The 27500-nt window shown below is 36.6% G+C and overlaps 2 protein-coding genes across 3 annotated transcripts in view; both read left to right on the top strand.

Annotated features, from left to right (window-relative positions):
• Positions 1-10804, top strand: part of pdgfrb (platelet-derived growth factor receptor, beta polypeptide) — a 68592-nt gene extending 57788 nt beyond the window's left edge. Inside the window, exons 22-25 of the mRNA XM_051650515.1 lie at positions 546-645; positions 2397-2502; positions 2669-2916; positions 7779-10804. Coding sequence (XP_051506475.1) covers positions 546-645; positions 2397-2502; positions 2669-2916; positions 7779-7896 — 572 coding nt within the window. The 3' untranslated portion in view covers positions 7897-10804. The remainder of the gene's footprint in view (positions 1-545; positions 646-2396; positions 2503-2668; positions 2917-7778) is intronic.
• Positions 10805-15137: 4333 nt separating this feature from the next.
• The window catches only part of LOC127413384 (macrophage colony-stimulating factor 1 receptor-like), a 30479-nt gene continuing 18116 nt past the window's right edge, over positions 15138-27500 (top strand). For both annotated transcript variants that reach the window (XM_051650516.1, XM_051650517.1), the window contains exons 1-9: positions 15138-15279; positions 20730-21011; positions 21148-21435; positions 21615-21751; positions 25161-25323; positions 25422-25623; positions 26439-26554; positions 26650-26761; positions 27291-27481. In XM_051650516.1, the coding sequence (XP_051506476.1) occupies positions 15231-15279; positions 20730-21011; positions 21148-21435; positions 21615-21751; positions 25161-25323; positions 25422-25623; positions 26439-26554; positions 26650-26761; positions 27291-27481 (1540 nt within the window). In that variant the 5' untranslated portion in view covers positions 15138-15230. The remainder of the gene's footprint in view (positions 15280-20729; positions 21012-21147; positions 21436-21614; positions 21752-25160; positions 25324-25421; positions 25624-26438; positions 26555-26649; positions 26762-27290; positions 27482-27500) is intronic.

The following is a 27500-nucleotide window of genomic DNA, read 5'->3' on the forward strand; positions in this document are numbered from 1 at the left end:
TCCGCGGTAACACGCTCAACAAGCCACGTGATAAGATGCGCGGATTGACGGTCTCAGACTCGGAGGCAACTGAGATTCATCCTCCGCCACCACAAGGACTTAAAGCGCATTGGGAATTGGGCATTCCAAATTGGGGAGAAAAGGGGAGAAAAAAAATATAAATTGACCAAGATTAATGAATGCTGTTAAAGAATTGTACTGTTCAATGTTAGTTCATGTAAAATGTAATTAGTAAAGTGTTTTATGAAAAGCTGCTTTGGATTTATATACAAATAAAATTCAATTTTACTACAGTAAATAGGCCTATCATATATACAGTTTATGGCAGAATATGTACAGACCAACTACTGGCTGTAACATCCGTCATTTTGAGTTTCTTGTAAAACTTTCTTATAAACTCTCATAACTGCTTACAGCTGCTGAATGAACAAAATCAAAAGCTGAATTATCTGTTATTATCTGTTCCTGCAAGTCTCTATTTTATTAAAGTTAATATAAGTTGATATTTTTATTATATTATTACAATATTCTGTCTGATTTTTCAGGAGGAACTCCTTATCCAGATCTGCCCATGAACGAGTTATTTTACAGTGCTCTGAAGAGAGGTTACCGCATGGCCAAACCGTCATACGCCTCTGAGGAAATGTACGTTTACTCTTCATATTAGTGGCTGTAAAGGCGCGGTCACATTTACCTTTGCACGGCGAAATTCCGTGAACAAAGAAGGTGTGGGCGGATGTTAAGTGCATACGAAACCAGTCATTTCTGTCCTTATTTATGCACCCTTCATGTCATTCCAAACCCAAAAGGAACACGAAAGGAAAAATTTTATTCTATGAACCTGCCGGCGTGTCCATAGGGGGGCGCTAAATCACAAAGTAAGTTTACGCTTAAAACGCTAAAGTCCCCAGATACATAAGACAGGCATGTGAGGTATGGTTTGAAAGCTTAGAATCTGAACTTTTCAGCAAACATCATCATTTTGCATTTATGTTATGTAAAATAACAAAGACCTGAAAACATCCGTGTCGCAAATAAGCGCCCCCTAGAGGTAATGTGGTAGAAATATTAATATGAATATAAAAGTATTTCACATAGCACTTAAATAGTCATGTTATATATCAAATGAAAGCTCTCATTTCCAGGAATGAGACTATATATATATAATGTGACTATGACTCTATTTTCAAAAGAATCACAAAGTGAAATATGATTTCTGTAAGAAATCAAATACAAATGTCACTTTTATGTGTCGATCACTGCTGCTGTAAGCCCCAAATAACCAAATAATTTTATATCTGCTTTTACCTTGAGTTTTCTAAAAAATGAGCCATGTTTTACTTGTCTGTGAGCTTGCTTGTGTAAATAATTCAATGTTATATCTTAGATGTCCAGAACAAAGTATGCCATCCAGAAGGAAAAGCATGCAAAACAAATCATTAGAAAATATGTTATCGACTATTGATTATAAAATGTTATTATAATCGCAAAGGGGAGGATCTCCTCTTTCAATTAACACTTAGACTGAGCTTTTAGTCCACTTAGAGGACGAGATATCCAATGAAACAACGAGGGAGGTACTTGAACTGAAAATTAGACTGAATGTCTATGGACGAGCACATCTGCGAGGGATAAAATGCATTAGAGTGCCACCTACATTTCAGATCTGTATATTGTGACGAAATGTGTTAGAGGGAATAAAAATATTCTAGTACTTGCTGCCATCTAGTGGAATAAAATAAGAGTTTTTGCAGGGAGATGGAGTGAACAAAACCAGAATTACATGCTTACAAATGCAGAACAACAACACAAAACTTTTGAAAGAATAAAAACTTTCTGTTCTTCATAAGACTGTAAACATATACAATATTAATTATGAATAATTGGGGTCTTTACGTTTGTGAGGTTTTCTGTAAAATTAGATCAAATTGTTGCAATTGGTCCACAGTATGTGTGAATGGTGAGTTTTAAATTTGAATGTGGTGCATTTTTGGGCTGCCTCCAGCAATTTTTCAGAGTTTAAGTCTGTCTTTTCAAAATGATGATTGATAGTGACTCACTTTAAAGCTTTAAAGGACTGAAAAGTTTAGTAAAAGTGCATTATATTCATATAAGTCTTCTGAAGGCATATGATTTTGACGAGCTAAAATTTAAGTCATTTATTTAGTAAAAATCTTGACGTCTGTTGTGCTTTCGGTTCAAAACATTTCTCATTTCATTGCATATTCCTTTTAATAGACAATTATTTATTACTTTTTCTTTCTTTTTTTTTTGGCATCGTGTTGTGAGAAGCTTCAGGAAAGTTCTTGTGGCTTCTCTAAATAAATGTGTGCTCTGAGAATGAGGTTAGATTATTTGTGTTTGGACTGAAATTTCTTCATGTTGTTCTTCTGCAGTTATGAGGTCATGAGGAAATGTTGGGATGAGAAGTTTGAGAAGCGGCCCGAGTTCTCCTTTCTGGTGCACACGATGGGGAACATGCTCTCAGATGGATATAAAAAGGTTTTCTTTATGTTCACTTTATGTTTCATTTCCTCGTTTACCTCAGAGACTGCAACAAATCCTAATTTTAATATCCCTGATCATTTTAAATATGTAATTCGGAGCTGAAATCACACTACACCAAACCACAAATAAACGCAAATTCTCAAAACTCTCTCTCTGTCAGAGATACTCTCATGTGAACGACAGTTTTCTGAAGAGCGATCACCCAGCAGTGGCTCGTGTGAAGCCACAGGTCCCCTCTCCATTTCCGGGCACCTTCTCTCCTGAGTCTCCCTCCTCACCGTTTCCTCCAGACTCGAACCTGAGCCCAACCGCAGATGCTCCACACAACGAGTACATCATTCCCATCCCTGACCCAAAGCCAGAGGAAGAGGTTGCGGACGGCCTGGTGCTCACGGAAATCCCCTCGAGGTAACGTTTACTTCCTGTGTGAGTAAAAATACATCCGATTGTGATTCTAAACCGCAGAGGATGAAGGGAAGGTGACAAATCAGCTCTTCCTCTACAGCAGACTCATTTCTGTTTTTATTAAAGAAAAAATAACGTATGAAAAATCCCTTCATCTTTACAAATGAGGGCAATTTTTTGCTTATGAATGAGAGCACATGCTGGCTGCTTTTAAACAAACTATTATCTATTGTATACCATTAATGTTCATTTATACGATAAACTATAAAAGGGTCAATGACGTGACGATCATTAAAAATGCAATTCACACAAAACATTACTTGAATATTCTTGAGTCTACTAGTTTAAAGTCATTTTTATATTTTCTGGGGCTGAGTTAGAGACCATCTGCAGACTGAAATTCTTGATAAAATAAATTTTGACAAGTAGTTTGGAAAAAACTTTTTTTTTTTTTTTCGTTTTTTTTTCTTTCTCCTGGTTACTCACCTCAATCCGGGTGGCGGAGGACAAGTCTCAGTTGCCTCTGCTTCTGAGACCGTCAATCCGTGCATCTTATCGCGTGGCTCGTTGTGCATGACACCGCGGAGACTCACAGCATGTGGAGGCTCATGCTACTCTCCACGATCCACGCACAACTTACCACACGCCCCATTGAGAGTGAGAACCACTAATCCTGACCACAAGGAGGTTACCCCATGTGACTCTACCCTCCCTAGCAACCGGGCCAATTTGGTTGCTAAGGAGACCTGGCTGGAGTCACTCAGCACACCCTGGATTCGAACTCGCGACTCCAGGTGTGATAGTCAGCGTCAATACTCGCTGAGATACACAGGCCCCCTAAAAACTTGTATTTCTAAACAATACAACATATTACATTTTATTAATTATTATTTATTATTTTTATTTAATTAATTAATATCTGAAAAACTTTTGTCTGCCAAATCAAAGTTAGATAGTGTAACCAACATGCAGGTCGCCATTGTGTTGAAAATAAAAAAAAAGCTTAAAACAGAAAAAAACCCTTTAGACCCTCATGACTGTGTTTTTTTATTATTATTATTATTTTTTAATCTTTTTTAGAAATATCAGATATTTTTATTCTGACATTTTTATGAAAAGGCACATTTTGTTCAGGTCAAATGGAGTAACCCTAAGAAAACTTCCTGATATTCGTGACTCAAATATTCATATTTGTAAAAAAATATTTTTTACTTTTGAAGCTTTTTTGATTGATTGATGATTAAGTTGTGGATGCTCATGGATTTAAGGAGCAAGGAAAGTATTTAAATACCTTTTACTTGATGGTTACACCACTTGACCTTTATATACACAATGACACGATAAATTTATATATACAGTATCTCACAGATGTGAGTACACCCCTCACATTTTAGTAAATATTTTATTATATCTTTTCATGTGACAACACTGAAGAAATGACACTTTGCTACAATGTAAAGTAGTGAGTGTACAGCTTGTATAACAGTGTAAATTTGCTGTCCCCTCAAAATAACTCAACACACAGCCATTAATGTCTAAACCGCTGGCAACAAAAGTGAGTACACCCCTAAGTGAAAATATCCAAATTGGGCACAATTAGCCATTTTCCCTCCCCGGTGTCATGTGATTCGTTAGTGTTACAAGGTCTCAGATGTGAATGGGGAGCAGGTGTGTTAAATTTGGTGTTATCGCTCTCACTCTCTCATACTGGTCACTGGAAGTTCAACATGGCACCTCATGGCAAAGAACTCTCTGAGGATCTGAAAAAAATAATTGTTGCTCTACATAAAGATGGCCTAGGCGATAAGAAGATTGCCAAGACTCTGAAAGTGAGCTGCAGCACGATGGCCAAGACCATACAGTGGTTAAACAGGACAGGTTCCACTCAGAACAGACCTCGCCATGGTCGACCAAAGAAGTTGAGTGCACGTGCTCAGCGTCATATCCAGAGGTTGTCTTTGGGAAATAGACGTATGAGTGCTGCCAGCATTGCAGCAGAGGTTGAAGGGGTGGGGGGTCAGCCTGTCAGTGCTCAGACCATACGCCGCACACTGCATCAAATTGGTCTGCATGGCTGTCGTCCCAGAAGGAAGCCTCTTCTAAAGATGATGGACAAGAAAGCCTGCAAACAGTTTGCTGAAGACAAGCAGACTAAGGACATGGATTACTGGAACCATGTCCTATGGTCTGATGAGACCAAGATAAACGTATTTGGTTCAGATGGTGTCAAGCGTGTGTGGCGGCAACCAGGTGAGGAGCACAAAGACAAGTGTGTCTTGCCTACAGTCAAGCATGGTGGTGGGAGTGTCATGGTCTGGGGCTGCATGAGTGCTGCCGGCACTGGGGAGCTACAGTTCATTAAGGGAACCATGAATGCCAACATGTACTGTGACATACTGAAGCAGAGCATGATCCCCTCCCTTCGGAGACTGGGCCGCAGGGCAGTATTCCAACATGATAACGACCCCAAAGAAGCTGAGGGTAAAGGTGATGGACTGGCCAAGCATGTCTCCAGAGCTAAACCCTATTGAGCATCTGTGGGGCATCCTCAAACGGAAGGTGGAGGAGCGCAAGGTCTCTAACATCCACCAGCTCCGTGATGTCGTCATGGAGGAGTGGAAGAGGACTCCAGTGGCAACCTGTGAAGCTCTGGTGAACTCCATGCCCAAGAGGGTTAAGGCAGTGCTGAAAAATAATGGTGGCCACACAAAATATTGACACTTTGGGCCCAATTTGGACATTTTCACTTAGGGGTGTACTCACTTTTGTGAGATACTGTATATATATATATATATGAAACCAAAATGGATACAAAGATTACATTGCTGCAAAATTGACACGTTTGTTTTAAACTAGATTTTTAGAAGATTATTTCTTTTTATCACCTTGGATGACTTTATTTGTCAACAATCCATATACACACAAAGTGGGGTCCAAAGTCTGAGACTGATGAACATGCTTGTATTTTGTATTTTTCTCACTATTTTGTTTTTTTATTTTTTTTATAAAAAATTATATCATCAGCGTGACTATTTGAGAATTGAAAAATGAACACTCAGAATGTCTTATTATGTGGTACATCACACTGACAGCATGCACTGGTGCTGACATAAACAAAACCTGAAGATCGTGTTGATCAGTGGACGCAGGGAAATCTGATAGACTGACCGAAAGAGTACATTATTAATGATCTAAATTACTTTTTACCTTTTTTATTATTACAGACCCGGACATCTGAAGTGACATGCAGAATCACTGAGAAACCAAAAATATTTTTTTATTTTTATCAATTTTACCTTATAATTATATTTGTTTTAACAGTTTCAAGGTCCTAAAACTTTAATTTCTAGTTTTAAAATTATATATATAAATATACACACACACCATTGTATGGAGGGCCAAATTACTAAAAATGTAATCTTGAAATAATTATTTAAATATTTAAGTAAATTATTAAATACATAATAAAATAAAAAAAACTATAAAATAATTAAATGAATCATTAAATCACTGAATAAATCAATAAATGTCCCTTGTATTTCATTTTAGCATTAGTTTGCATCTATTTTCATTTAAGCATTATCTCTGAGTTGATTTCTCATTTAAGCGTGAACGTCGTATCTTTTCATTTTCAGGGTTATGGCTATCGGCACGTCAGTCAACGACACTGGCCGTCACCTTTCAAAGTAGGACGTCAACATTTTGGTTGGCAACTTCATCTGAAAATCTCTTATTGTACCAAGCTCAGCACCTAAAATGCACCTAACCAGAAAGAAATCGATTTTAAAAGATGATGCCCACTGTCGACTGATGTCCCGATAGCAGTAACTCTGAAAAGACACAAAGCTCATGCTTAGACGAAAAATCAACTCAAGGATAATGCTAAAATTAAAATGAATGCAAGCTAATGCTAAAATGAAGTAAAAGAGACATTTAATGATTTATATAGTGATTTAATGATTTATTTAATTATTCTATAGGTTTTTAATGATTCATTTATTTATTTATTTATTTTAATATTTAATTATTGACTTAATTTTGAGTAATCTGGCCCTCCAATAAAATGAAATAAAAGGGACATTTATTGATATATTTAGTGATTTAATGATTTTATAGTTTTTTTAATGATTTATTTTAATATTTATTTATCTATTTAATTCTGAGTAATTTTACCCTCCATAAATATATATATATATATATAAGGGACATTTATCAATGTACTTTGTGATTTAATGAATAATTTAATTATTTTATTGTTTTTAATGATTTATTTATTTATTTTAAATTTAATTATTGACTTAATTTTGAGTAATTTGGCCCTCCAATAAAATGAAATAAAATAAAAGGGACATTTATTGATGTATTTAGTGATTTAATTATTAATTTAATTATTATATAGGTTTTTAATTATTTATTTATTTGTTTATTTTAATATTAAATTACTGAATTAATTTTAAGTAATTACGCCCTCCAATAAAATGAAATAAAAGGGGCATTTATTGATGTATTTAGTGATTTAATGATTAATTTAATTATTCTATAGGTTTTTAATGATTTATTTATTTATTTTAATATTTATTTATTTATTTAATTGTGAGTAATTTGGCCCTCCGTTAAAATATAATAATAATATTAAATATAAAGGACATTTATTGATGTATTTAGTGATTTAATGATTAATTTAATGATTTTATAGTTTTTCTTTTCAATTATATTACATTTTTTATGATTTATTTAAATATTTAATTTTGATTAATTTGGCCCTCCATACAGCTGCTCTGATGACGTTTGTGTGCTTGTGAGGTTACAGGTCTCTCTCTCTCTCTCTCTCTCTCTCTCTCTCTCTCTCTCTCTCTCTTCCACAGCTCCTTGAGCTCTGATGAGGAGACAGTCTCCATGGAAACCCCGAGTACTGAACCTGAGCGAGAGGAGCTGCTGCCGGAACATTCTGGAACTTCAGATGTAGAGGAGAGCTTCCTGTGACATCCACCTTCCTGTCACTGAGAAGTGAAAATTCATATTTTGAGCTGATTATTAGACACTTTTGTACATCAGTGGAAAACATCTGTGCAAAAATACATCAGATATCCAAGACTTTCTCAAAATTGTATATACTTTTAAAGCAGTTATTCTCGACTGATGAGTCGCCTCCCAGAAATGTATCGCAGGTCTGTTCTGCAGGAAAAAGCTGAATGCGGATAAAATCATATAATCGTGAATAGTTGGGATTGCAAAATAAATAGCCTTATCTTAAAAGTGAAAATTCATCTTTCCCTTGGTACAAACTCGTCAAATTAGACATATTTCAACATGGACAGGTTGTGTGACATGACCTCATTCTCAAAAACAAGCTCATAGAAAATACAATCTAGACTACATTCAATACACAGTTCATTTGCAGTGAGAGTAAACATGAATGTGTTTTGTCCGCCAAATTATTGACTGACAAGAGCATTAAACCATAAACATTCAAGAGACATTTAGAAACCAATAATAAATCCAATTAATACATTTAAATGTTTAATGTTAAGGATATTTTTGTTTACCTTTGTACGATAAGCAATTACGGTACTGTGTTGAGTCTCCACTTGATGTCCAGTATAAATGTTTTTACCCCTTATACTCTATGTACCCATCGGCGCGTCAAAAGGGGGGTTCTATATCGCGAAAAACGTTAACGTTTAAAACGTTGAAGTCTCCATATACATAAGTCAGGCATATGAGGTATCATTTGAAAGTTTAGAATCTGAACTTTTCAGATACAGCCATCACTTCTGCATTTATGTTACTTAAAATAACAAAATAAGGCCTCAAATCATTTGCGTTGAAAATTAGCGCCCCCTAGAGGTAATGGGGGTAGAAAATGTATATGAAAATAAAAGTCCTTCACATAGCACCTAAATGGACAAGTCATATATCAAATGAAAGCTCTTATTCTCAGGAGTATGACTGTATAGATTACTGTTGCTCTAATACCACAGTTTGAAATATTTTCAAAAGAATCACAAAGTGATTAAAGACAATGTAAGTCATCAAATACAAACATCTCTTTTTGCTCTGATAACTGCTAACTGCTGCTGTAAACCCCAAATAGCCAAAAACTTTTCATCTGCTTTTACCTTAGGAAGTTCTCTAAACAATTAGCAGTTTTTTACTTGTCGGTGAGCTTGCTTATGTAAATAATCTAATGTTATATCTTAGATGTCCAGGACAAAATATGTGGTCCAGAAGGAAAAGCATGCAAAACAAATCATCAAAAAAATATGTTTTTGACTTTTGATGATACAATTATGAAGTTATAATGTTATATACCATTACAAGGGGGAGGATCTTAGATTTCTTATGACACCTAGACTGAGCTTGTAGTCCACTCAGAGGCCGAGATATTCAATGAAACACAGAGGGTGGTGCTTGAACTGAAAATTAGACTGAATGTCTATGGACGAGCACATCTGTGAGGGCTACATTTCAGATGTGTGCATTGTGATGGTATGTGATAGAGAAAATTATATTTTTTCTAGTGCTTGCTGCCATCTAGTGGAATAAAATGAGACTTTTCAAAGTGAGATAGAGTGAACAGAACCAGAATTACATGTTTACAACGTTAGGGGGAAAAAAATATCATAAGATTATAAACACATACAATATTATTCATGAATAATTTGAGTCTTTTTGGTTTATTTGGGGGGTTCTCTGAAAAATGAGATCAATTTTTTGCAATTATTCCACAGTATGTGTGAATGGTCAGCTTTTAAATTTGAGTGTGAATAATTGCGGACAGCAGCTCAAAAACGCACCAGAGTTTAAGGGGTTAAAGGATTGTCTGTGAAGGTCTGAGCAAGAACCAGATAATGACAGATTTTAAATGTTTGTATTCTTTTTTTATAAAATGGTACAATGCAGTAATATGAACTGCTGAAGGCAAAGCTACAATCAGTTCATGTACTTTTGTAATTATGTGTTCCAGGATTGACGTTTTAAGAACTATTATATGATATGAATCAGTAGATTTTAGCACAGAATCTGTTCAGTTATGTTGTAGAAGATTTTACATTTTGCTTGTTTTGAGTTACAATTCGTTCTCTGCTAAGCCTATTTTGCAAAACATTATTCAAATTGTGTATTCTATTCAGGCTACATATTTCTATTTTAGATTTTAGCAAATTATAATTTTTTTTTAAAGATACTTGTTGCAAAACTGCACTTTAACTTTTAATGGATAATGGAAGCAAACTGACTAAACACAAATGTAAGTGATTATATGTGATTTTAATTTTCTTTTTTATTACATTCCATAAAGGGAACCCAGATTTAACAGAAGATAGGTTGTATTGTCTCGTTCAGGTTGGTTTATTGCAGCTAATGTTTTTTTTGTTTGTTTGTTTGTTTTTTCAATCAAGTTGTGTCCCTAATAACAATATATGATTCCAAATTATCAGTCATGGTGTGTTACAATCTGAAAGTTGGTGTTTTTTTCCATGCAAAGCACATGAAGTATGTTTTTGGATGTCAGAACCCTCGATAGATCTGAGATTAAACTGTACAGCATCCCAGGTTTTAATTTTTTAATTAATAACACCTAAATAATACATAATACATACATGCCATCTGATTGTACTGTCAAATTGGAAATTCTCTTGCACAGTGTTTGATTCATGCAAACACTTTATAATACAGTTTGAGGTTTTATCTTGTTTTTCTTGATTTTAACACTAGTTGTCTGTATGCACGAGGCCTTATTAAACTGCACAATTCAATAGTAAAGTTACACACTCTAAGGTACCAAAGCTTTATGTATGTTTACAAGTATATTTTTGTAGAGATATTTTGTACTTTTTTCTTTTACACATATTATGTACAATAGAAATAAAAACTGTGATAAAGACTTTAATTATTCCTCTGTTGTTCTTTTAGTCTGTAAAGTTCCCCAGAAGAAGCAAAAGACTTCAGGAAAACTCTCTGTTTGCTCTCCATTGAGGTCTAGGAGAAACAATTGAGACACTCATCTTAACTCATGGCTCAACATTCTAAAAAAGAATAAAAACCAAAACTGTATTGGAGTTTCAGGCAAGCAACAATGTAACTTCTAGAAGACAAATCCCACACTGAAAAAATAAAATAAAATCATTACATTTATGAAAAAAAAAAAAACAAAATAAAAAAACAGCAGCTGTAGTTGCCAGAAATGTACCATAAAAAATACATTGACCATGTTTCAGGCTTAATGGGATGTAATTTTGATGCCTGTATAGAACCTTCTAGAATGCCTTCTAGAACCTTCTGTATAACCTTCTAGAATTATAAATGTATGCATTTCACTTTAAAATGTATTGTTTATAACTGTAGTAACTACGAGTCAAATGATGACTTAAAGTTCCCTTATAAGCTCTGAAGGTGTTTTTAAATATTTCCTGTTTCAGTGGCATACCCAAAATAAAAAAAATAAAAATAAAGAAAATAAAAAACAAGGAGGGTAAGATGTTTGGTATCATTGTAAAGAAAACTTTTCACATTTTTTAATAATAGATTATGATACATTTTGAGACTTTCAGCCTAAGAAACTGCTAAAAATATCATACACACACACACAAAAAAAAAAGAAAATTGCCAAAAATGTAGTTTTTTTCATATTTTTTTAACTTTTGTTTTGTTCCCAATCATGTCAACTGTATCTGAGAAAATGTTTGTGTTTATAAGACAAAGCAATCAAAAGTTACAGCATTACAAACCTAATTTATCCTAGTGTACAAAAACGTCTCCAAACAAATAAAACATAATAACTGAACATAAGAACTAATTACACATGCAAACACAACAATGACTAAAGGTTTGCATAGCATGCAGACATGATTTTAGTAATGAGATTTCACAGAATGAGTTTCATTCTGTGTCATTTGTGTCACCATTGAGTCTGTGTCATGTATTTGGCGCCATCTCCTGGTGGTCATATGTAACATTGTGCTTCATGTGGATTATCTAATGATCTATGCATCTGATTACCTTGTGTGTGGACTCGTTTGAAAGATAATCACCTCTTCTAAATAATGGTATGTGAGATTTTATGTTCAGTTTATGTTTCCTGAAGTTATAAGCGAAAATGCAGCATATAAGCAACACCAACATAATTGTCAAAGACATATACTTAGCTATTACTCGCTATATTTTTGTCTGTGAGTAAAACAAATAGGCTGGTTGTATTCTACTCTTTGAGAGATTTCCAACAACATATGACACATGACTATTTGATCAGTTTGATGTTTTTACTGATTGCAATAATAATAAGTATATTGCAATTGTTTTATAAATTATCAAAACTGAACACTTCTGATTTGTCAGTAAATTTCAAAGCACTTGTTCAGTTTTGGTCATAATGTCTACATGCATTGTAAAGTAGAGCTTCTAAACTTTCAAACGATACCTATTTTGTGTTGGTCAAGACTGCAGTTATTAATATTTTGACAGTTATGGCAGGCCCATATGAGCTTAAAGGGTTAAACATTATATACATTTTTACTGTTAATTATACGGTAAAATCCTACTTTATGCGTCTAAAAAACAAAATTTGTTACAATATTTTAATGTAAAATGACATGTTTTGTCTTGTTAAATATATTATCATTTTTTCCAGTATAAGCTACGGTAACTACCCATTAACCAATTAAAGTTTTTTTTTTTTTTTTTTTTTTTTTTACTGCAGCATTTTTACATTATTTTACCATTAAAATAACAGACATTTTTTACAGTGCAGCTTTTTCCTGAACGTGGAAGTGTTCCACTATTCGCCTATTTTAAATTTGTGGTCTCCAGTGTTTTCACCCGCGTCAGAGTATATTTTTAGTGGGTAAAGTATTACATTTATAGAAATTGTAAAAAAAAAAAAAACAACAACAAAAAACATGTGGCTTTATAGTGTCGATACAGAGTTGAGATTACCGTTTTTTGGGGGGGTTTTACAGTAGTATGTAGAATTGATGACATGAATCAATGGTCTGAGGTTGATCAATAACTTCTTTGAGTTGACAGCCAACAACAGCACAAGTTGAGAGTGAAATACATTTTTACCCCAAATAACACTTGCTGTTCTCCATCTGGGTCGCTCGTTTCAGTTAGTTTTACATTACGTCTTGAGACCAGAAACATAAAACAGACAATTAGAATCGTCATGGCACTGCCCAGTGGTTGCTCAGGTAAAACAGAAAAACACTCTTTTAACATCATATACAGAAGGAGTCCAGCTGTGTTTAATACCCAACCAAACACATCTCAACAGATAATCGAAGTTAGATAACGGAAAACTGATGGCACTAGACCTTATTTACAGCAGCGCCATAGTTGATTATTGGTGGGAATGACAACGAGGCTGTGAGCGATAGACGTACAGTCTCTTCAAAGGGGTTGTACAGTTGTTTAAAATGTTTTTCGATCATTCCGCTGTCTAAACAACGAACAAATATATTTCCAAGAAGTTACAGTAGACAAAATACTCCAGACAACATGAGTTGTGGACAATTAGGAGCTTTTTAATAGGTTTATACAGTGAGAAATCAATTATCTGTTGAGATGTGTTTGGTTGGGTAATAAACACAGCTGGACTCTTTCTGTATGTGGTATTAAAAGAGCCTGTTTTTCACATATAAACACTGGACAGTTTGTTAAAGGAGTCACGTTCATTTCACTTGAGTACCGCGGCGTAGATGTAAAACCTAAAGCTGCATGGGACGAGTGTGACTTTTTAAGGCTGGTTTCGCCTCTGGTTGAGGGGTCAGATCAGAAATATTTGGGACAAACAGCAGAAGGTTTTATGGAGTTAGTATCTTAATTTTAGGATGTATTACTGACACTCAGATAGATCCAAAAGCAGTGGCGGCTGGTGCCCAAATTTTCAGGTGGGGCTCTGAGCCAATGCGCACGTGGAAACTATGTTTGCACACGTGCATGTTTTTTTGTTATGGAAGCAGATGGATTTATCAATAAATCCAAGTCTAGATGTAAATTGCGTTTTACACTGAATTCTCTTTATATTGTTTAATGCCAATATTAAACAAATTACAGTTTTACAAACGTGTGTGTGTGTGTGTGTGTGAGACAGACATCTTATTTGTACAGGAATTTTGCCCTTCTGTCCTTCTGAGTGGCAAACTTCTCCATGACCCTATTACTGAAGTCAGGAATGCTTTGATAAAATATGCCTATTCTTCTCCACCTCTTCATTGTGCTTTCTTACCCCGATTCTGTGGCCTTCGTCCAGTTGCGTAGCTATGTTGACTCTGCCAATTATTGCTAGCTTGACACTATTGTCCATATGTGCTCTTGTAGACTCATGTTTCTTCGTCCTCTCTGAAAAATGTTTTAGGTCCCTTAATCCAAAAACACTCCATGTTCCATCTGTCCCAGTCATTTTAAAAAGTAGACATGGAAAGCAAAATAAGGCATTTGCATGACTACATCCAGCTAGCCAAGCCTTTCTGCTGTACCAAGTACGGGAGAAGCATTGTGTGTACGTTTTGCTCTTTTCACTAGCCTGTTGTTTGATGTTGATGTCAGTTTGATCTGGGCCAAGCTCTTTTACCCGTAGTTTCTCCACCAAAGTTCTCCTCTCAAATGGATTTTGCTGAAGAGATCTTATTGAATTTGGGGGCAGACTGGGCAGCAGAGATCCTGCTCCTGTGCCCGTGTTCATCATTGCTATAGTATTACAATCTATTGGCAGAGATTGTCAGTCATCCAATGAGACGATGGTGAGAGGGAACATGACTATGTCAAGAGTCCCGACTGTGCATGCTTGGGGCGCTTCTCTCAGGCACCCCTATGGCTAAATTTCTCTTGCACATGTGAATATCTTGTGTCAGCATTGGTTGGCACTGCTCCACCGAGGGGTGCTGGAAAAACGCCCCAAGCATGCGCAGTCAATGGTGGTCGGGACACTTGACGAGAGAAGGGATGAAAAGGAAGCTAATTTTCCCCCACATAATGATTTATATTTTATATATTGCATGTTATTATGCATTTTAAACACACATATACTTAAAATAAGTTAAGAAAATTACTTTAAAAATGGGAATTATTTTAATTGGATGAATGATTAACGTCATCTGTTTGCATGATTTTAAAATCACTTTAATTGAATGTTTTTAGCAACTATGTTTGTAGGATTTTCGCTGTGTCAGCTGATTTTCCAATCTTGTCACATCCTGTTTGAGAGAAATGAGAAGTCTGTGTTGAAGGACAGATGAATCATTTCTTATTTCTTTGAGCAAATCTTCACACACTGAAGACAAACGGTTAAAGATAAACTGTTGAAGAGGAAGCGCCGCGAGATGTTTGTGGTCCTTTTCATCTTGGGGCTCCTGGACTGTCGAGCCCATGGTAAGAATCTCAACACTTCTGTTACTGTAGTCCTGAAGGACAGAGAAATCATGACTGAGATCTCTTCAGTATCTCATTTATTTCTCTTAAAAAGTAACAAGATGAAACGGAGAGCAAACTGAGAGTTTTGCTGAAGTCTCCTGCTCCTCAGATGTTTCTCCTGAGAAAAAGACTCCAGTAATCTCACGTGTCTCCTCGAGAGTTTCACAAGAGATCTCAAACTGTGCTCAGATCTGATCAAGATATAAAACTCTGCAATCAAAAGTCAGAGATCTCAAATTCTCCCAAGAGCAAATGATCTGAGCGGTGCTCTCCATATTCGTTTTATAGCTTTAGATCTCCTAGGAATGATTTTAGGAGAAACATCTGAGACAGAGTTGGGACTTGACACGTAGTTAAATCTCCTGAGCTTTGAAAGGGCAACTTTGAGCAATAAAATGCATGTAGTCAAGATCTCCTCAGCTTTCTGTTTGTCACTTTTTCCAAAATGTTTGATGGCACACGAAGGGTCAGTTTTCATTCCGGACTGATCTATTGATTGTTTGTCTCTAGAGGTTTCTCACACATGGCGTGTTGGCGTCTTTGAGAGTGACATTATTGTCTCACAAATTCAGAAAAATTAAACAGTGCTCATTTTAATCATTGCATGTTGAGATATTGACTTTTTTGAACATATTATGAGAGATATTATTAATTAAATGTGATATGAACTTCTATGTGGATTGTTGGAAAATGCTTTTAGAAAGAAATCCTTTCTGGAATTGCTTTTATTTAAGGAGATATTTAAGGCCAACTGTTGTGTTTTACATTCTTATCGGTGTATAATCCCAGAAAGTATCTTTATAAGACATGCATAAATGTTTCCAGTCTGCATTCTAATGATCTAAATGTGTCTTTTATAGTTTGTTCTTGAAACGTTGTCACAATAAGCGTAAAGATCTATTTTTTGTCTTAGATCTATCTAAGACACATCTAACAAAATCTAGTAATATTTACACTTAAAATGGTTTTCTCTTGTGTTAATAGCATAATGTCACTTTATGATATTTTTACTGGAATACAGACATAAAATACTTACCAAGAAAATGTTTCAGTTCTATTTAGTTTAAACAAGCCACTAATGTGTTAATTGATGTGTGTTGGGTTAATTAGTGATGGCAGGTGTTACAGATTGCTGAGAGACTTCAAAAACCCTCAGTTTTTACTAGAGATTGTGTGTTTTGAGTGAAAACTTGATGTTTGTTGTAGAGTTAAAGTATTGAGTAATTAAGGGAGTGTGTCTATTAACCCTTTCATACATACTGTTACACATATGTGACGGTTAATAACTGGGCCCCGCAGAATAGCGTCACACATATGTGTCTCTGCAACAGCCAGTTATGTTACAAGCTGCCAGATTAAAATTGGCTTTCGTTCCAACACAAGCTACGCTGGTCAAGGGTCTTTTATTTATATTCGCTCAAACAATTACTCATACAGTCTTTTAAACCACAGAATAAGTATATTTTATATGCATACATCCAATTCGTCACCAAAGCATCACGATAAAAAGTTTACGATCTTCCTCTGATGCGTGCTGCCATTTGTTTACATTAATAGCGGTTGTCATTTCGTCAAACAAACTGCTACTCAAAGAGTCTTTTCAAGCACATAATGTTTATTGTATATAACAAACAGACAAATTGTCACCGAAGTACCAGGATAACAGTTCAGAGCTTGTATATGCACAGCCATCATATCTAAACGCGATCTTCCCATGCACGCAGCCCCATCTGCTAATTAGGTGCGGATGCAGTTTTCATTCGCACAAACAGCAACTCAAATAGTCTTTTCAGACATATAATACGTTTGTTTTCTGAAACAGACAGCCAAACCTTCACAAAAGCGTCACGATAACAGTTTAAAACTTGTATACTCACAGTGAAAACATGCTGATCGAGCGCGATTATCTGATGCACGCAGCCAAGTCTGTTTACATTAGCGCTTGTCACACACACACACACACATACACACACACACACACACACACACATGTTGGTGCAGCTATCATTATGAGGACTCTTCATAGACATAATGATTTTTATACTGTACAAACTATAGATTCTATCCCCTAACCCTAACCCTACCCCTAAACCTAACCCTCACAAAAAACTTTCTGCATTTTTACATTTTCAATAAAACATCGTTTAGTATGTTTAATAAGCCATTTCCCTTGTGAGGACCGCTGGCTGGTCCCCACAATGTAGGTGATCTCAGGTTTTACTATCCTTGTGGCGACATTTGGTCCCCACAATGGAGGTTAAACCTGCTCTCTCTCTCACACACACACACACACACACACTGTCTGATAAGTCAAAAAGCGCTGATATTATTTGTTCATTTGTTTTTTTACAGCTATAAAAACGAAATAAATAAAACTAAAACAGTACAGCAGACATAACCCATTTGTTCACATGTTCACTATATTATATACAGTATTTGTTTTTATGACAATAAAAAATACTCGTCTACACTCTGCCCCCCTCTACCAGCTGTGCAGTGTCACGTGCAAAAATAACTCACTCCAGGGGGCACTGCAGGGGAATTTAGGTTAAGAGTGTCCTTAAAAAATATGAAGACACTCCCCTTTGATTTTTTGGGGTTATTGTCTTTATTTTCTTTTCAGAATCCAGTAAGCAGGAGTTTGATGGAGAGCAGTGTTTAAGATGCTCTTAGTTCTCCTAAAATCTTGAGTCTTGTGTTTCTGGAGACTCTTGTATTTCACTGGACACGTTCTACTTTACCAGAGGCTCACTAAACAATTCTAATACCTGATCAATGTCTTTCTGAAGGGGTTGTGATGGTACAATTTCATGACAAGATTATATTTCATTACTCTATAGAAGGTTTTGGACTCTTTCCTATAGGAGTTTTCCAGATAGTTTTGTTTGTGTAAATGAGACTGACCTGACATTGCAAGAGTTCCAAACAAATGCTTTTCTAAAAAGGTAGAGTAGCATATAATTATATATATATTTCTAGTTGTAGATTTAGAGATCAATCGAATGAAATGCAAAACACAAACATGGAGTTTCTTGTGTTGATGCAGAAAATAGTGGAAATATGAGTTACTCTGTGTGAAATTTATTCTGTGAATGGTCTCACTGATGTGTCAGAGATGGAAAGCAGAAGTGAGAGAGGGATCAGGATGTTTGGCTCATTGCGCAGTATAGGGTCGCCGCCGCCTTGTGTTTTCTGGCCAAACACTCTCCTGCACAACACACACTTTGCTTTCATTTCTCTAGATAACACCACCCTTTATTGGGAATCAGAGCCAGTACTAGGACTCGATCTTTGGTGGGGCACTTGCATGTTTAGGGGATGGCAACGTTGATTGTTTTGCCGTCAGTACGGGCAGGGGTATCAGAAGTTTCTGGGGGGGGGGTTTAAGGCAAATCTAGGGGGGCAAAGCCCCCGTTTGCCCCCCTTAGACACGGCCACATTGGGAAAGTTTATTTATAAATGTGACACTCTGATTAAACCACAAAGTGACGAAGTACTGCTAAAACTGTAAGTGTTTAGTGATGGTGTCAAATGAGCTGGGCTTCTTGTGAATGAATTATTTGGTCTCAAAGTGTGTCAAGTCAGTTGAGCCTCCTGTTTGATTCATAGAGAAATTTATAAACCGAGATAGGCAGTCAGATTTTTTATGAAGATATGGGGAAACGACATGTCTGCACACAATCACAGTGACTAGACTTTAGTGTCATTTATAGACCATTATAGAATCTACGGCCACAAAATTGTTTACACCCGGCTGTCTTTAACAAAGTTCTACACATCACCCATTATTTAATAAATATTTATACAAACATTATATAAATTGTCTGTATGTATGGTACACCAGATGACCAACTAAATTTGCCAAAATGTGCAGTGTTCAGCAAAGCACTCGTTCATTCATTCATTCATCTATGGGACACAAAGTATTTTTAAAAGACAATGGAACTTTCATGGATACCATATGGTGGTTACCATATTCATATACAGTATATGTTGTATACATGAACACCAATACGTTGATAACTCCCAGAAATCAGCTTATTTAGAAAAGCAGACAAAGAAAGAAAACAGTGTTTGATTATTTTCTGCTTTTGACGTCAATCCGTGAAAGGGCATGTGCACTTAACTGCATAGAGAGCTATAGGATGCTCCCTTGTTCCCTATTTAGTGAATGACTTAACCTCCAGTGTGCTGTCTGTCTGCACTGGTCTCAGAACAGTTTGAAATGCACCTTATTTTCATCATAACTCCATATAAAGCCTCTGAAAGCAACATTTTTCAGTTTTTGGATGCATCCATTTATTCTCAATGTGATAATACACAGTAAATATAGGAATGCATTTACTAATGTATATGAATAGAATCATATTGTACAGTGATAACAAAATAACATATAACAAAATGTATATTAAAATGAAGCCACAGATGTGTTAGAGCTGAAAGTTATTCAAAAATACATGTTTTTTCTACTTTTGAGGAAATACAGTGCCATTGTACACGTATGTGGACATCATGTTGGTCAGCGTGCTGACGCGTGAAAAATGAACGGATTTTTTAAAGCGGCATATCAAACGAAACTAGAGATGCTCCTCTTTACAACCAAACAGGTTTCAATGAAAAAACGTAAAGAGGTTTCTTAACAGAGGCACTTTTGTTGGCTCTGCGTCCGTAGAAGCGCTTCACGGAAATCAACGTCATGTTGTTGTGTCACGTGACTCGGTGCGGCAGAAGTTTAACCCTTAAATGACAGTCTAGAGTCTTGTGAACAGTATTCAGTCAGTTTTTATTCATTTAAATTATGCGTTGCATATAGCAAAGCCAAAATACAACGTCCATGCATGCGGACACGAGGTTGCACGAGGTTAAACATGCAAGCAAAATCGGGGTAATGGGCAAAACAGGCGTTGCTGCAATTCGATGAGCAAGAAAAATCACAAAAATTAGATCTTTAATATCTCCATTGTTTCTCTTGCGTCTCAGGTGTTTCTCCTGAGAAAAAGACAGCAGAAATCTCTCGTGTCGTCTCTCTAGAGTTTCAGAGATCTCAACTATGTCTCAAACTGTGCTCAGGTTTGACAAGATACCAAAGAAATCTCAATATGAACTCAAACATTTCTCATAAAATTTTCCAAGAGCAAATGATCTGAGCACTTTCATTTTATAACTCTATACTCTTGCTGTGTGTTATTAGACTCATTTGTGTCTACTTTAAGTCTAAGTCATTTAAGGAGAAATATCCTAGATGACTGAGATCTCCTTGAGGTTTCCTGAGCAATGAAAGAGCAACCCAAGAAACTGATTGCTTGCTCATTTCACAAATATTTCGATCATTTGGGCTTAAAAAAACTTCCAGAAAACTCGTTTTTTAACCCATATATTGTTGATCCCTTCTGCTGTTTGATTGATAGGTTGGTCTCAACCCAAGATCACCGTGAACTCTGAAGTTCTGATGAGCTCTGACGTGATTCTCGACACTGGATCTCCTCTTCGTTTGACCTGTGAGGGTGACGGTCCAGTCACATGGCTTCCACGACTGTCCAAACTCAAACAATACATCTCAGGAGGAGTCGGAAACATCCAGATTTTCCGTGTGGACAAAGCCTCTGTAAACGTCACAGGCACTTACAAGTGTGTTTATATGAACGGAAACCATTCAAACGTGTCATCCTCTGTTCATGTGTTTGTCAGGGGTGAGTAAAGAAATTCTCCTTAAACGCATCACACGGGGTGTTGTGGCCTAGTGGTTAAAGTTGAAGGTTTAAGGGTTGAGGCATGAACTTATCAACATTTAGGAGTATAACCTGTAAGTAAACCTGTCGTTTACAGATTCTAACATTCTCTTTGAGACAACGAATACGCCTATGAACTATGTGCTGAAAGAAGGTGAAGATCTGATGTTGCCGTGTCTTCTCACCGACCCCGATGCCACAGACTTCACATTGCGTATGGAAAACGGCTCTGCGGTGCCCTACGGCATGAATGTGACCTTTGACCCCAGGAAGGGTGTTCTGATTAGGAACGTTCACCCCAGATACAACGCTGACTACGTGTGCAGCGCTAAAATTAGAGGAGTCGAGAAAATGTCTAAGATCTTCTCTGTAACTGTCAGAGAGAGTAAGTTAACTTCTTTCAGTTTGCGTTTTGATGTCATAGCAAAAGATGGTCCAGATTTTCATAATCAAAATTGCAGAATTCCAGAATGTTGAAATGTATGAAATTTCAACATTCACATCAATGACTGTAAAAAGATAATGTCATTAAAAGCTATTACAGTAACTCATAATTGTTTTTAGGGTTGCGTTTCCCACCGTATGTGTACCTGAAGAGAAACGAGTATGTGAAACTGGTTGGAGAGAAATTTCAGATCAGTTGTACCACAAACAATCCAAACTTTAACTACAATGTCACCTGGACTCACACCTCTCGAAAGGTATGACCTTTGACATGTTGACTCTGTTGCTGAATTCCATTCAACTTGGAAAATGACGAATTTCCAACTTCCTACTTGTGAAAATGCAATAGAATAGCACTTAAAGTTGGAATTCCTAATGTGCAACTTTAAGAGTGTTTTCGCAGAATTTGATTACAACACATGCAACCCCTGAAAAGGTTTTAAGAATCACTTTCAGAGTTTTTATCAAATTGGATTTTAAACACTGTAAACAGCTTTTTTAGTGGTTTTTACATTTTATATTTTAACCTGATTTCGCCATGGAAATATTCATAGAAGCTGGCATGCCGTTAAAATATTGTCCATAGGAGCACGGAAATATATACATATATATATATACACAGTGCATCCGGAAAGTATTCACAGTGCTTCACTTTTTCCACATTTTGTTATGTTACAGCCTTATTCCAAAACTGATTAAATTCATTATTTTCCTCACAATTCTACAAACAATACCCCATAATGACAACGTGAAAGAAGTTTGTTTTTTAATATCTGCAAATTTATTAAAAATAAAAAATGATAAAAATCACATTTACATAAGTATTCACAGCCTTTGCCATGACACTCAAAATTGAGCTCAGGTGCATCCTGTTTCCAATGATCATCCTTGAGATGTTTCTGCAACTTGATTACAGTCCACCTGTGGTAAATTCAGTTGATTGGACATGATTTGGGAAGGCACACACCTGTCTATATAAGGTCCCACAGTTAACAGTGCATGTCAGAGCACAAACCAAGTCATGAAGTCCAAGAAATTGTCTGTAGACCTCTGAGACAGGATTGTATCGAGGCACAGATCTGGGGAAGGGTACCGAAAAATTTCTGCAGCATTGAAGGTTCCAATGAGCACAGTGGCCTCCATCATCCGTAAATGGAAGAAGTTTGGAACCACCAGGACTCTTCCTAGAGCTGGCCGCCCGGCCAAACTGAGCGATCGGGGGAGAAGGGCCTTAGTCAGGGAGGTGACCAAGAACCCGATGGTCACTCTGACAGAGCTCCAGCATTTCTCTGTGGAGAGAGGAGAATCTTCCAGAAGAACAACCATCTCTGCAGCACTCCACCAATCAGGCCTGTATGGTAGAGTGGCCAGACGGAAGCCACTCCTCAGTAAAAGGCACATGACAGCCCGCCTGGAGTTTGCCAAAAGGCACCTGAAGGACTCTCAGACCATGAGAAACAAAGATTGAACTCTTTGGCCAGAATGGCAAGCGTCATGTCTGGAGGAAACCAGGCACCGCTCATCACCTGCCCAATACCATCCCTACAGTGAAGCATGGTGGTGGCAGCATCATGCTGTGGGGATGTTTTTCAGCGGCAGGAACTGGGAGACTAGTCAGGATCGAGGGAAAGATGAATGCAGCAATGTACAGAGACATCCTTGATGAAAACCTGCTCCAGAGTTCTCTGGACCTCAGACTGGGGCGAAGGTTCATCTTCCAACAGGACAACGACCCTAAGCTCACAGCCAAGATAACAAAGGAGTGGCTCCGGGACAACTCTGTGAATGTCCTTGAGTGGCCCAGCCAGAGCCCAGACTTGAACCCGATTGAACATCTCTGGAGAGATCTGAAAATGGCTGTGCACTGACGCTCCCCATCCAACCTGATGGAACTTGAGAGGTCCTGCAAAGAAGAATGGGAGAAACTGCCCAAAAATAGGTGTGCCAAGCTTGTAGCATCATACTCAAAAAGACTTGAGGCTGTAATTGGTGCCAAAGGTGCTTCAACAAAGTATTGAGCAAAGGCTGTGAATACTTATGTACATGTGGTGTTTTTTTTTTCGTTTTTTATTTTTAATAAATTTGCAAAGATTTCAAACAAACTTCTTTCATGTTGTCATTATGGGGTATTGTTTGTAGAATTGAGGAAAATAATAAATTTAATCTATTTTGGAATAAAGCTGTAACATAACAAAATGTGGAAAAAGTGAAGCGCTGTGAATACTTTCCGGATGCACTGTATATATATACAGGGGTGTAGCAGTCATTTTAAAAGTGGGGGTGGCTCGCACAGATCCAACATTTACACTGCAGTATTAATATATTACAGTGTATATTAATATAGAAGTATGATATAAGTATTATATGAATATATATGTATTATTTACTTTTAATATTTGTAGTATTTTAAAGATTCAAGAATTGCAAAATAATTGCAAGACATGACAATTAAAGACTGAGCACAAGCTTGAATCAGTTACAATAATGACATTTGTGCATGTGCACAATTGTATTTTTTACTCTGTGCTTGTGCATTGTGGGATTTAAATGCATGCAAGTGGCTCGAGTGTTTTGATTACGTTCACCAAAATTCGTTCGGATCCATTTAATGATTCAGTGACCATTTCGGGTGATGTCAGAAGATGGTGACAAATGAGCGTCTTGTGTGAAATGAGTTAATCACTGAATCAACGATCAAAAGAACATTTAAATCCTTTAAAATGTGTATATCTGCAGACCTAAAAAGAGACTTTAATAGTGGTTTTAAGCATTTAAGAACACAGAAGATCTATCATTTCCCTACAATTTGTGAGCTGCTGAGCATGACTTTTACCAAAAGACAACAATAATAGTCTTATAATAATTATGAGTTTCAATAACATCCGTACATTTTTACATAGCGTGTCTACATATCTACTGACTTCAGTAAAATGCCTAAGTGTTATAAGAACACAGCAGATCGATCTTTTTATCTATCGACTGCACACCAACATAGAGGTAAAAAACAGGAGCTGATATTAAAAAAAGCTTCACATATTTAACACCGTTCTAGTAATCTGCTTAAACTGGCAAAAACAACCGATCAAACTATGACCTCACAAACATTAATGTAAAAAGCATAACTTAATGAAGACTCATGCGCTCTCATTTGTGTGTTCCTCATCTCTAGATTATTCATTTAGATCAACATCGATGCCGATAAAACATGGATAAATTAGCATTGTTGAAAGCAACTTTGTAGAAATGAACGGAGCTGCGTTGATTAGACTGTCTGACTGACGGCCTGTCACGTAAGGGTTGTTTCGGTTCATGAAACTCACCTGTGATTGGCTGGATGGTCGCTCAATCAGCCCAAAGTTACAAAACATCCAAGTTAAATCCACTATTTGGACTCAGTATAGGTTTAGCTTTTTAAAAAGTGCAGGGAAGTGTCCCCTATGTCCCCCGCGGCTACTACGCCCTTGTGTGAGTGTGTGTGTGTGTGTGTGTGTGTATATACTGTATATATTCAATTTAAATGTATTTATAAAGCACTTACAATTGGGTGTGTTCAGCACAAAGTGACCGATGTGATGTTGCTAAGGCTACAGACAAAACAAGTTTTAAACCAGCCATTTTTTAATCTGATGATTGTAAGCATCTAAAGTTATTTTCGGTCACTCCCAGTTGCCACGAGCAAAGGAGAAATCTGCAATGAAAGGAGATCGTTTGGCCATCGAGAGCATTTTGACCATTCCAGCTGTTCAGCTGTCTGATTCAGGAAACATCACATGTACAGGACAGAATGAAGCCGGAGCAAACCGCTCCACAACTCACCTGCTCGTTGTAGGTGAGAACAAGAGAGAAAACTTTGTTTTTCTCACTTGTATTGATGCTGATTTCCTTTAAAACAGTCAAGCCGTTTTTAATGTGTGCTTTGATTGACAGATGAGCCGTACATTCGTCTCTCACCGAAGCTCTCGTCTGAACTCACTCACAGCGGTCTGTCCATCAAGGTCAGTGAAGGAGATGATGTTGATCTCGGGGTTTTGATCGAAGCGTATCCTCCTCTGACATCACACCGCTGGGAGACTCCAACATCCCACAATGCATCTCTTCCTGAGCACAGGTTTTACAGCTATAACCACAGGTAAAAAAACACAATATTTAGGGTCCTTTCAGTTAGTTAATGATATTTAAAAGACAGGAGGTGGTCAGATGCTTCACTGGCCCAATAAATGGCCCACATTTCAAAGGCTTCCACCCAAACAATTGGTTAAATATAATTTTCTTGCTATGTAAAGTTTATTTATATAGCATATTTCATGCACAGTGGTATTTTGAAGTGTTTTACAAAGGAATAACTAAGATAAACAAAGATAGAGGAAGGTCTAGAAGTTTAAAATCGTTAACATTTATAGGGAAATTTCTTGTAAAAAAAATAAATAAAAATTTAATTGAAAAAAATTATGTAAGCAAGAGTTAAAACAAATAAAGAAAGAAAATGTGTAAATAAAAGGACATTTTGTATTTATTTGCATTTATTTATTTAATCGGGGAAAAACACATTTTTCACATTAAAGACATTAATTAAATGCCAATGTTAATGTGCCAGATTTAGCCAAGACTGCCCATTTTTTATGCCATCTCTTGGCAGGTTGATGTTAAAAAGGAAAAATGGCACTAAACCAAAACAATCTATACAAACTATACATTATCTTTAAAGAGAGAAATCACCGATAATCGACGCAAACTGCAGCCAACGCTTTCTAATGCCCTTGAATTTAATTGACATTTTTAATTTAATTTTAGTGTATAATTTAAGCTATTTTATTTCCAACCATGACAAACAGATAATATGAGATTGTCATTTTTACACATGCTGTAGAAGGCAAAGTTTCAGTTTTGATGTAATCTCACACAGTGTGAAGAAATTCATGAACAGATTTTTATTTGATCCTGTAGGTACGAGGCACTGCTGTTTCTCAAAAGACTAAACTTCTTAGAAATGGGTCGTTACACTCTATATGTGACGAGTAGCATGAGAAACGCCTCCATTACATTTGACATTAAAATGTACCGTAAGTAGACTCTCTTCACCTGTATATTATGTCAAATGCACATTTTAAAAGAGTTTTATTAAACATGTTAAAGACACTTTTTTCACACCAAACAGAGAAACCAGTCGCTGTGGTGAGATGGGAGAATGTCACAACGCTGTCGTGTAAGTCATATGGGTATCCGGCTCCCAGCATCCTCTGGTACCAGTGTGCTGGCATCAGAACCACGTATGTAGATAATACATTTAGATGTGCATTTTCCATTTCACTTTTTTATTTGTAACTAGTAGCACTTGATAAACAAGCAGAACAAATATATCCACGTATGTGGACATCATGTTTATCAGCACTGACGTGCGAAAAATTTACGTGTTTTTTAAAGCAGCATATCAAATGAAACTAGAGACTCTACTCTTTACAACCAAACAGGTTTCAATGAAAAAACATAAAGAGGTTTCTAACCAGAGGCACTTTTGTTGGGGCTGTGCTCGTAGAAGCATTTCACGGAAATCAACGTCATGTTGTTGTGTCACGTGACGCGGTGCGGCAGAAGTTGAACCCTTAAATGACAGTCTAGAGTCTTGTGAACATTATTCAGTCGGTTTAAATTCATTTAAGTTATGCACTGCGTATAGCGAAGCCAAAATACAACGTCCACGCATGTGGACGCGGGGTCATCCGAGGTTAAAAATTATGAACATTATGCATGAATGAAAAACAGTGGTAATAGTTAATAATATTAACCGACTGTTGACAGGTGCACAGAAAACTTGACGGGTCTTCAGCCAATCGTGACTCAGACGGTGGAGTTTCAGAAGGAACAGTCTGGAACGGTTGGCGTGGAGAGCGTGCTGACTGTAAGACCGTCCAATCAGAGAATGGCGGTGGTGTGCGTCGCCTTCAATCTCGTCGGCCAGGACAGCGACGCCTTTGCCGTGGAGGTTTCTGGTAAAAACAAACGTTTTTA

This window comes from Myxocyprinus asiaticus, chromosome 22 (assembly GCF_019703515.2).
Source record: "Myxocyprinus asiaticus isolate MX2 ecotype Aquarium Trade chromosome 22, UBuf_Myxa_2, whole genome shotgun sequence".
NCBI classification, from domain to species: domain Eukaryota; kingdom Metazoa; phylum Chordata; class Actinopteri; order Cypriniformes; family Catostomidae; genus Myxocyprinus; species Myxocyprinus asiaticus.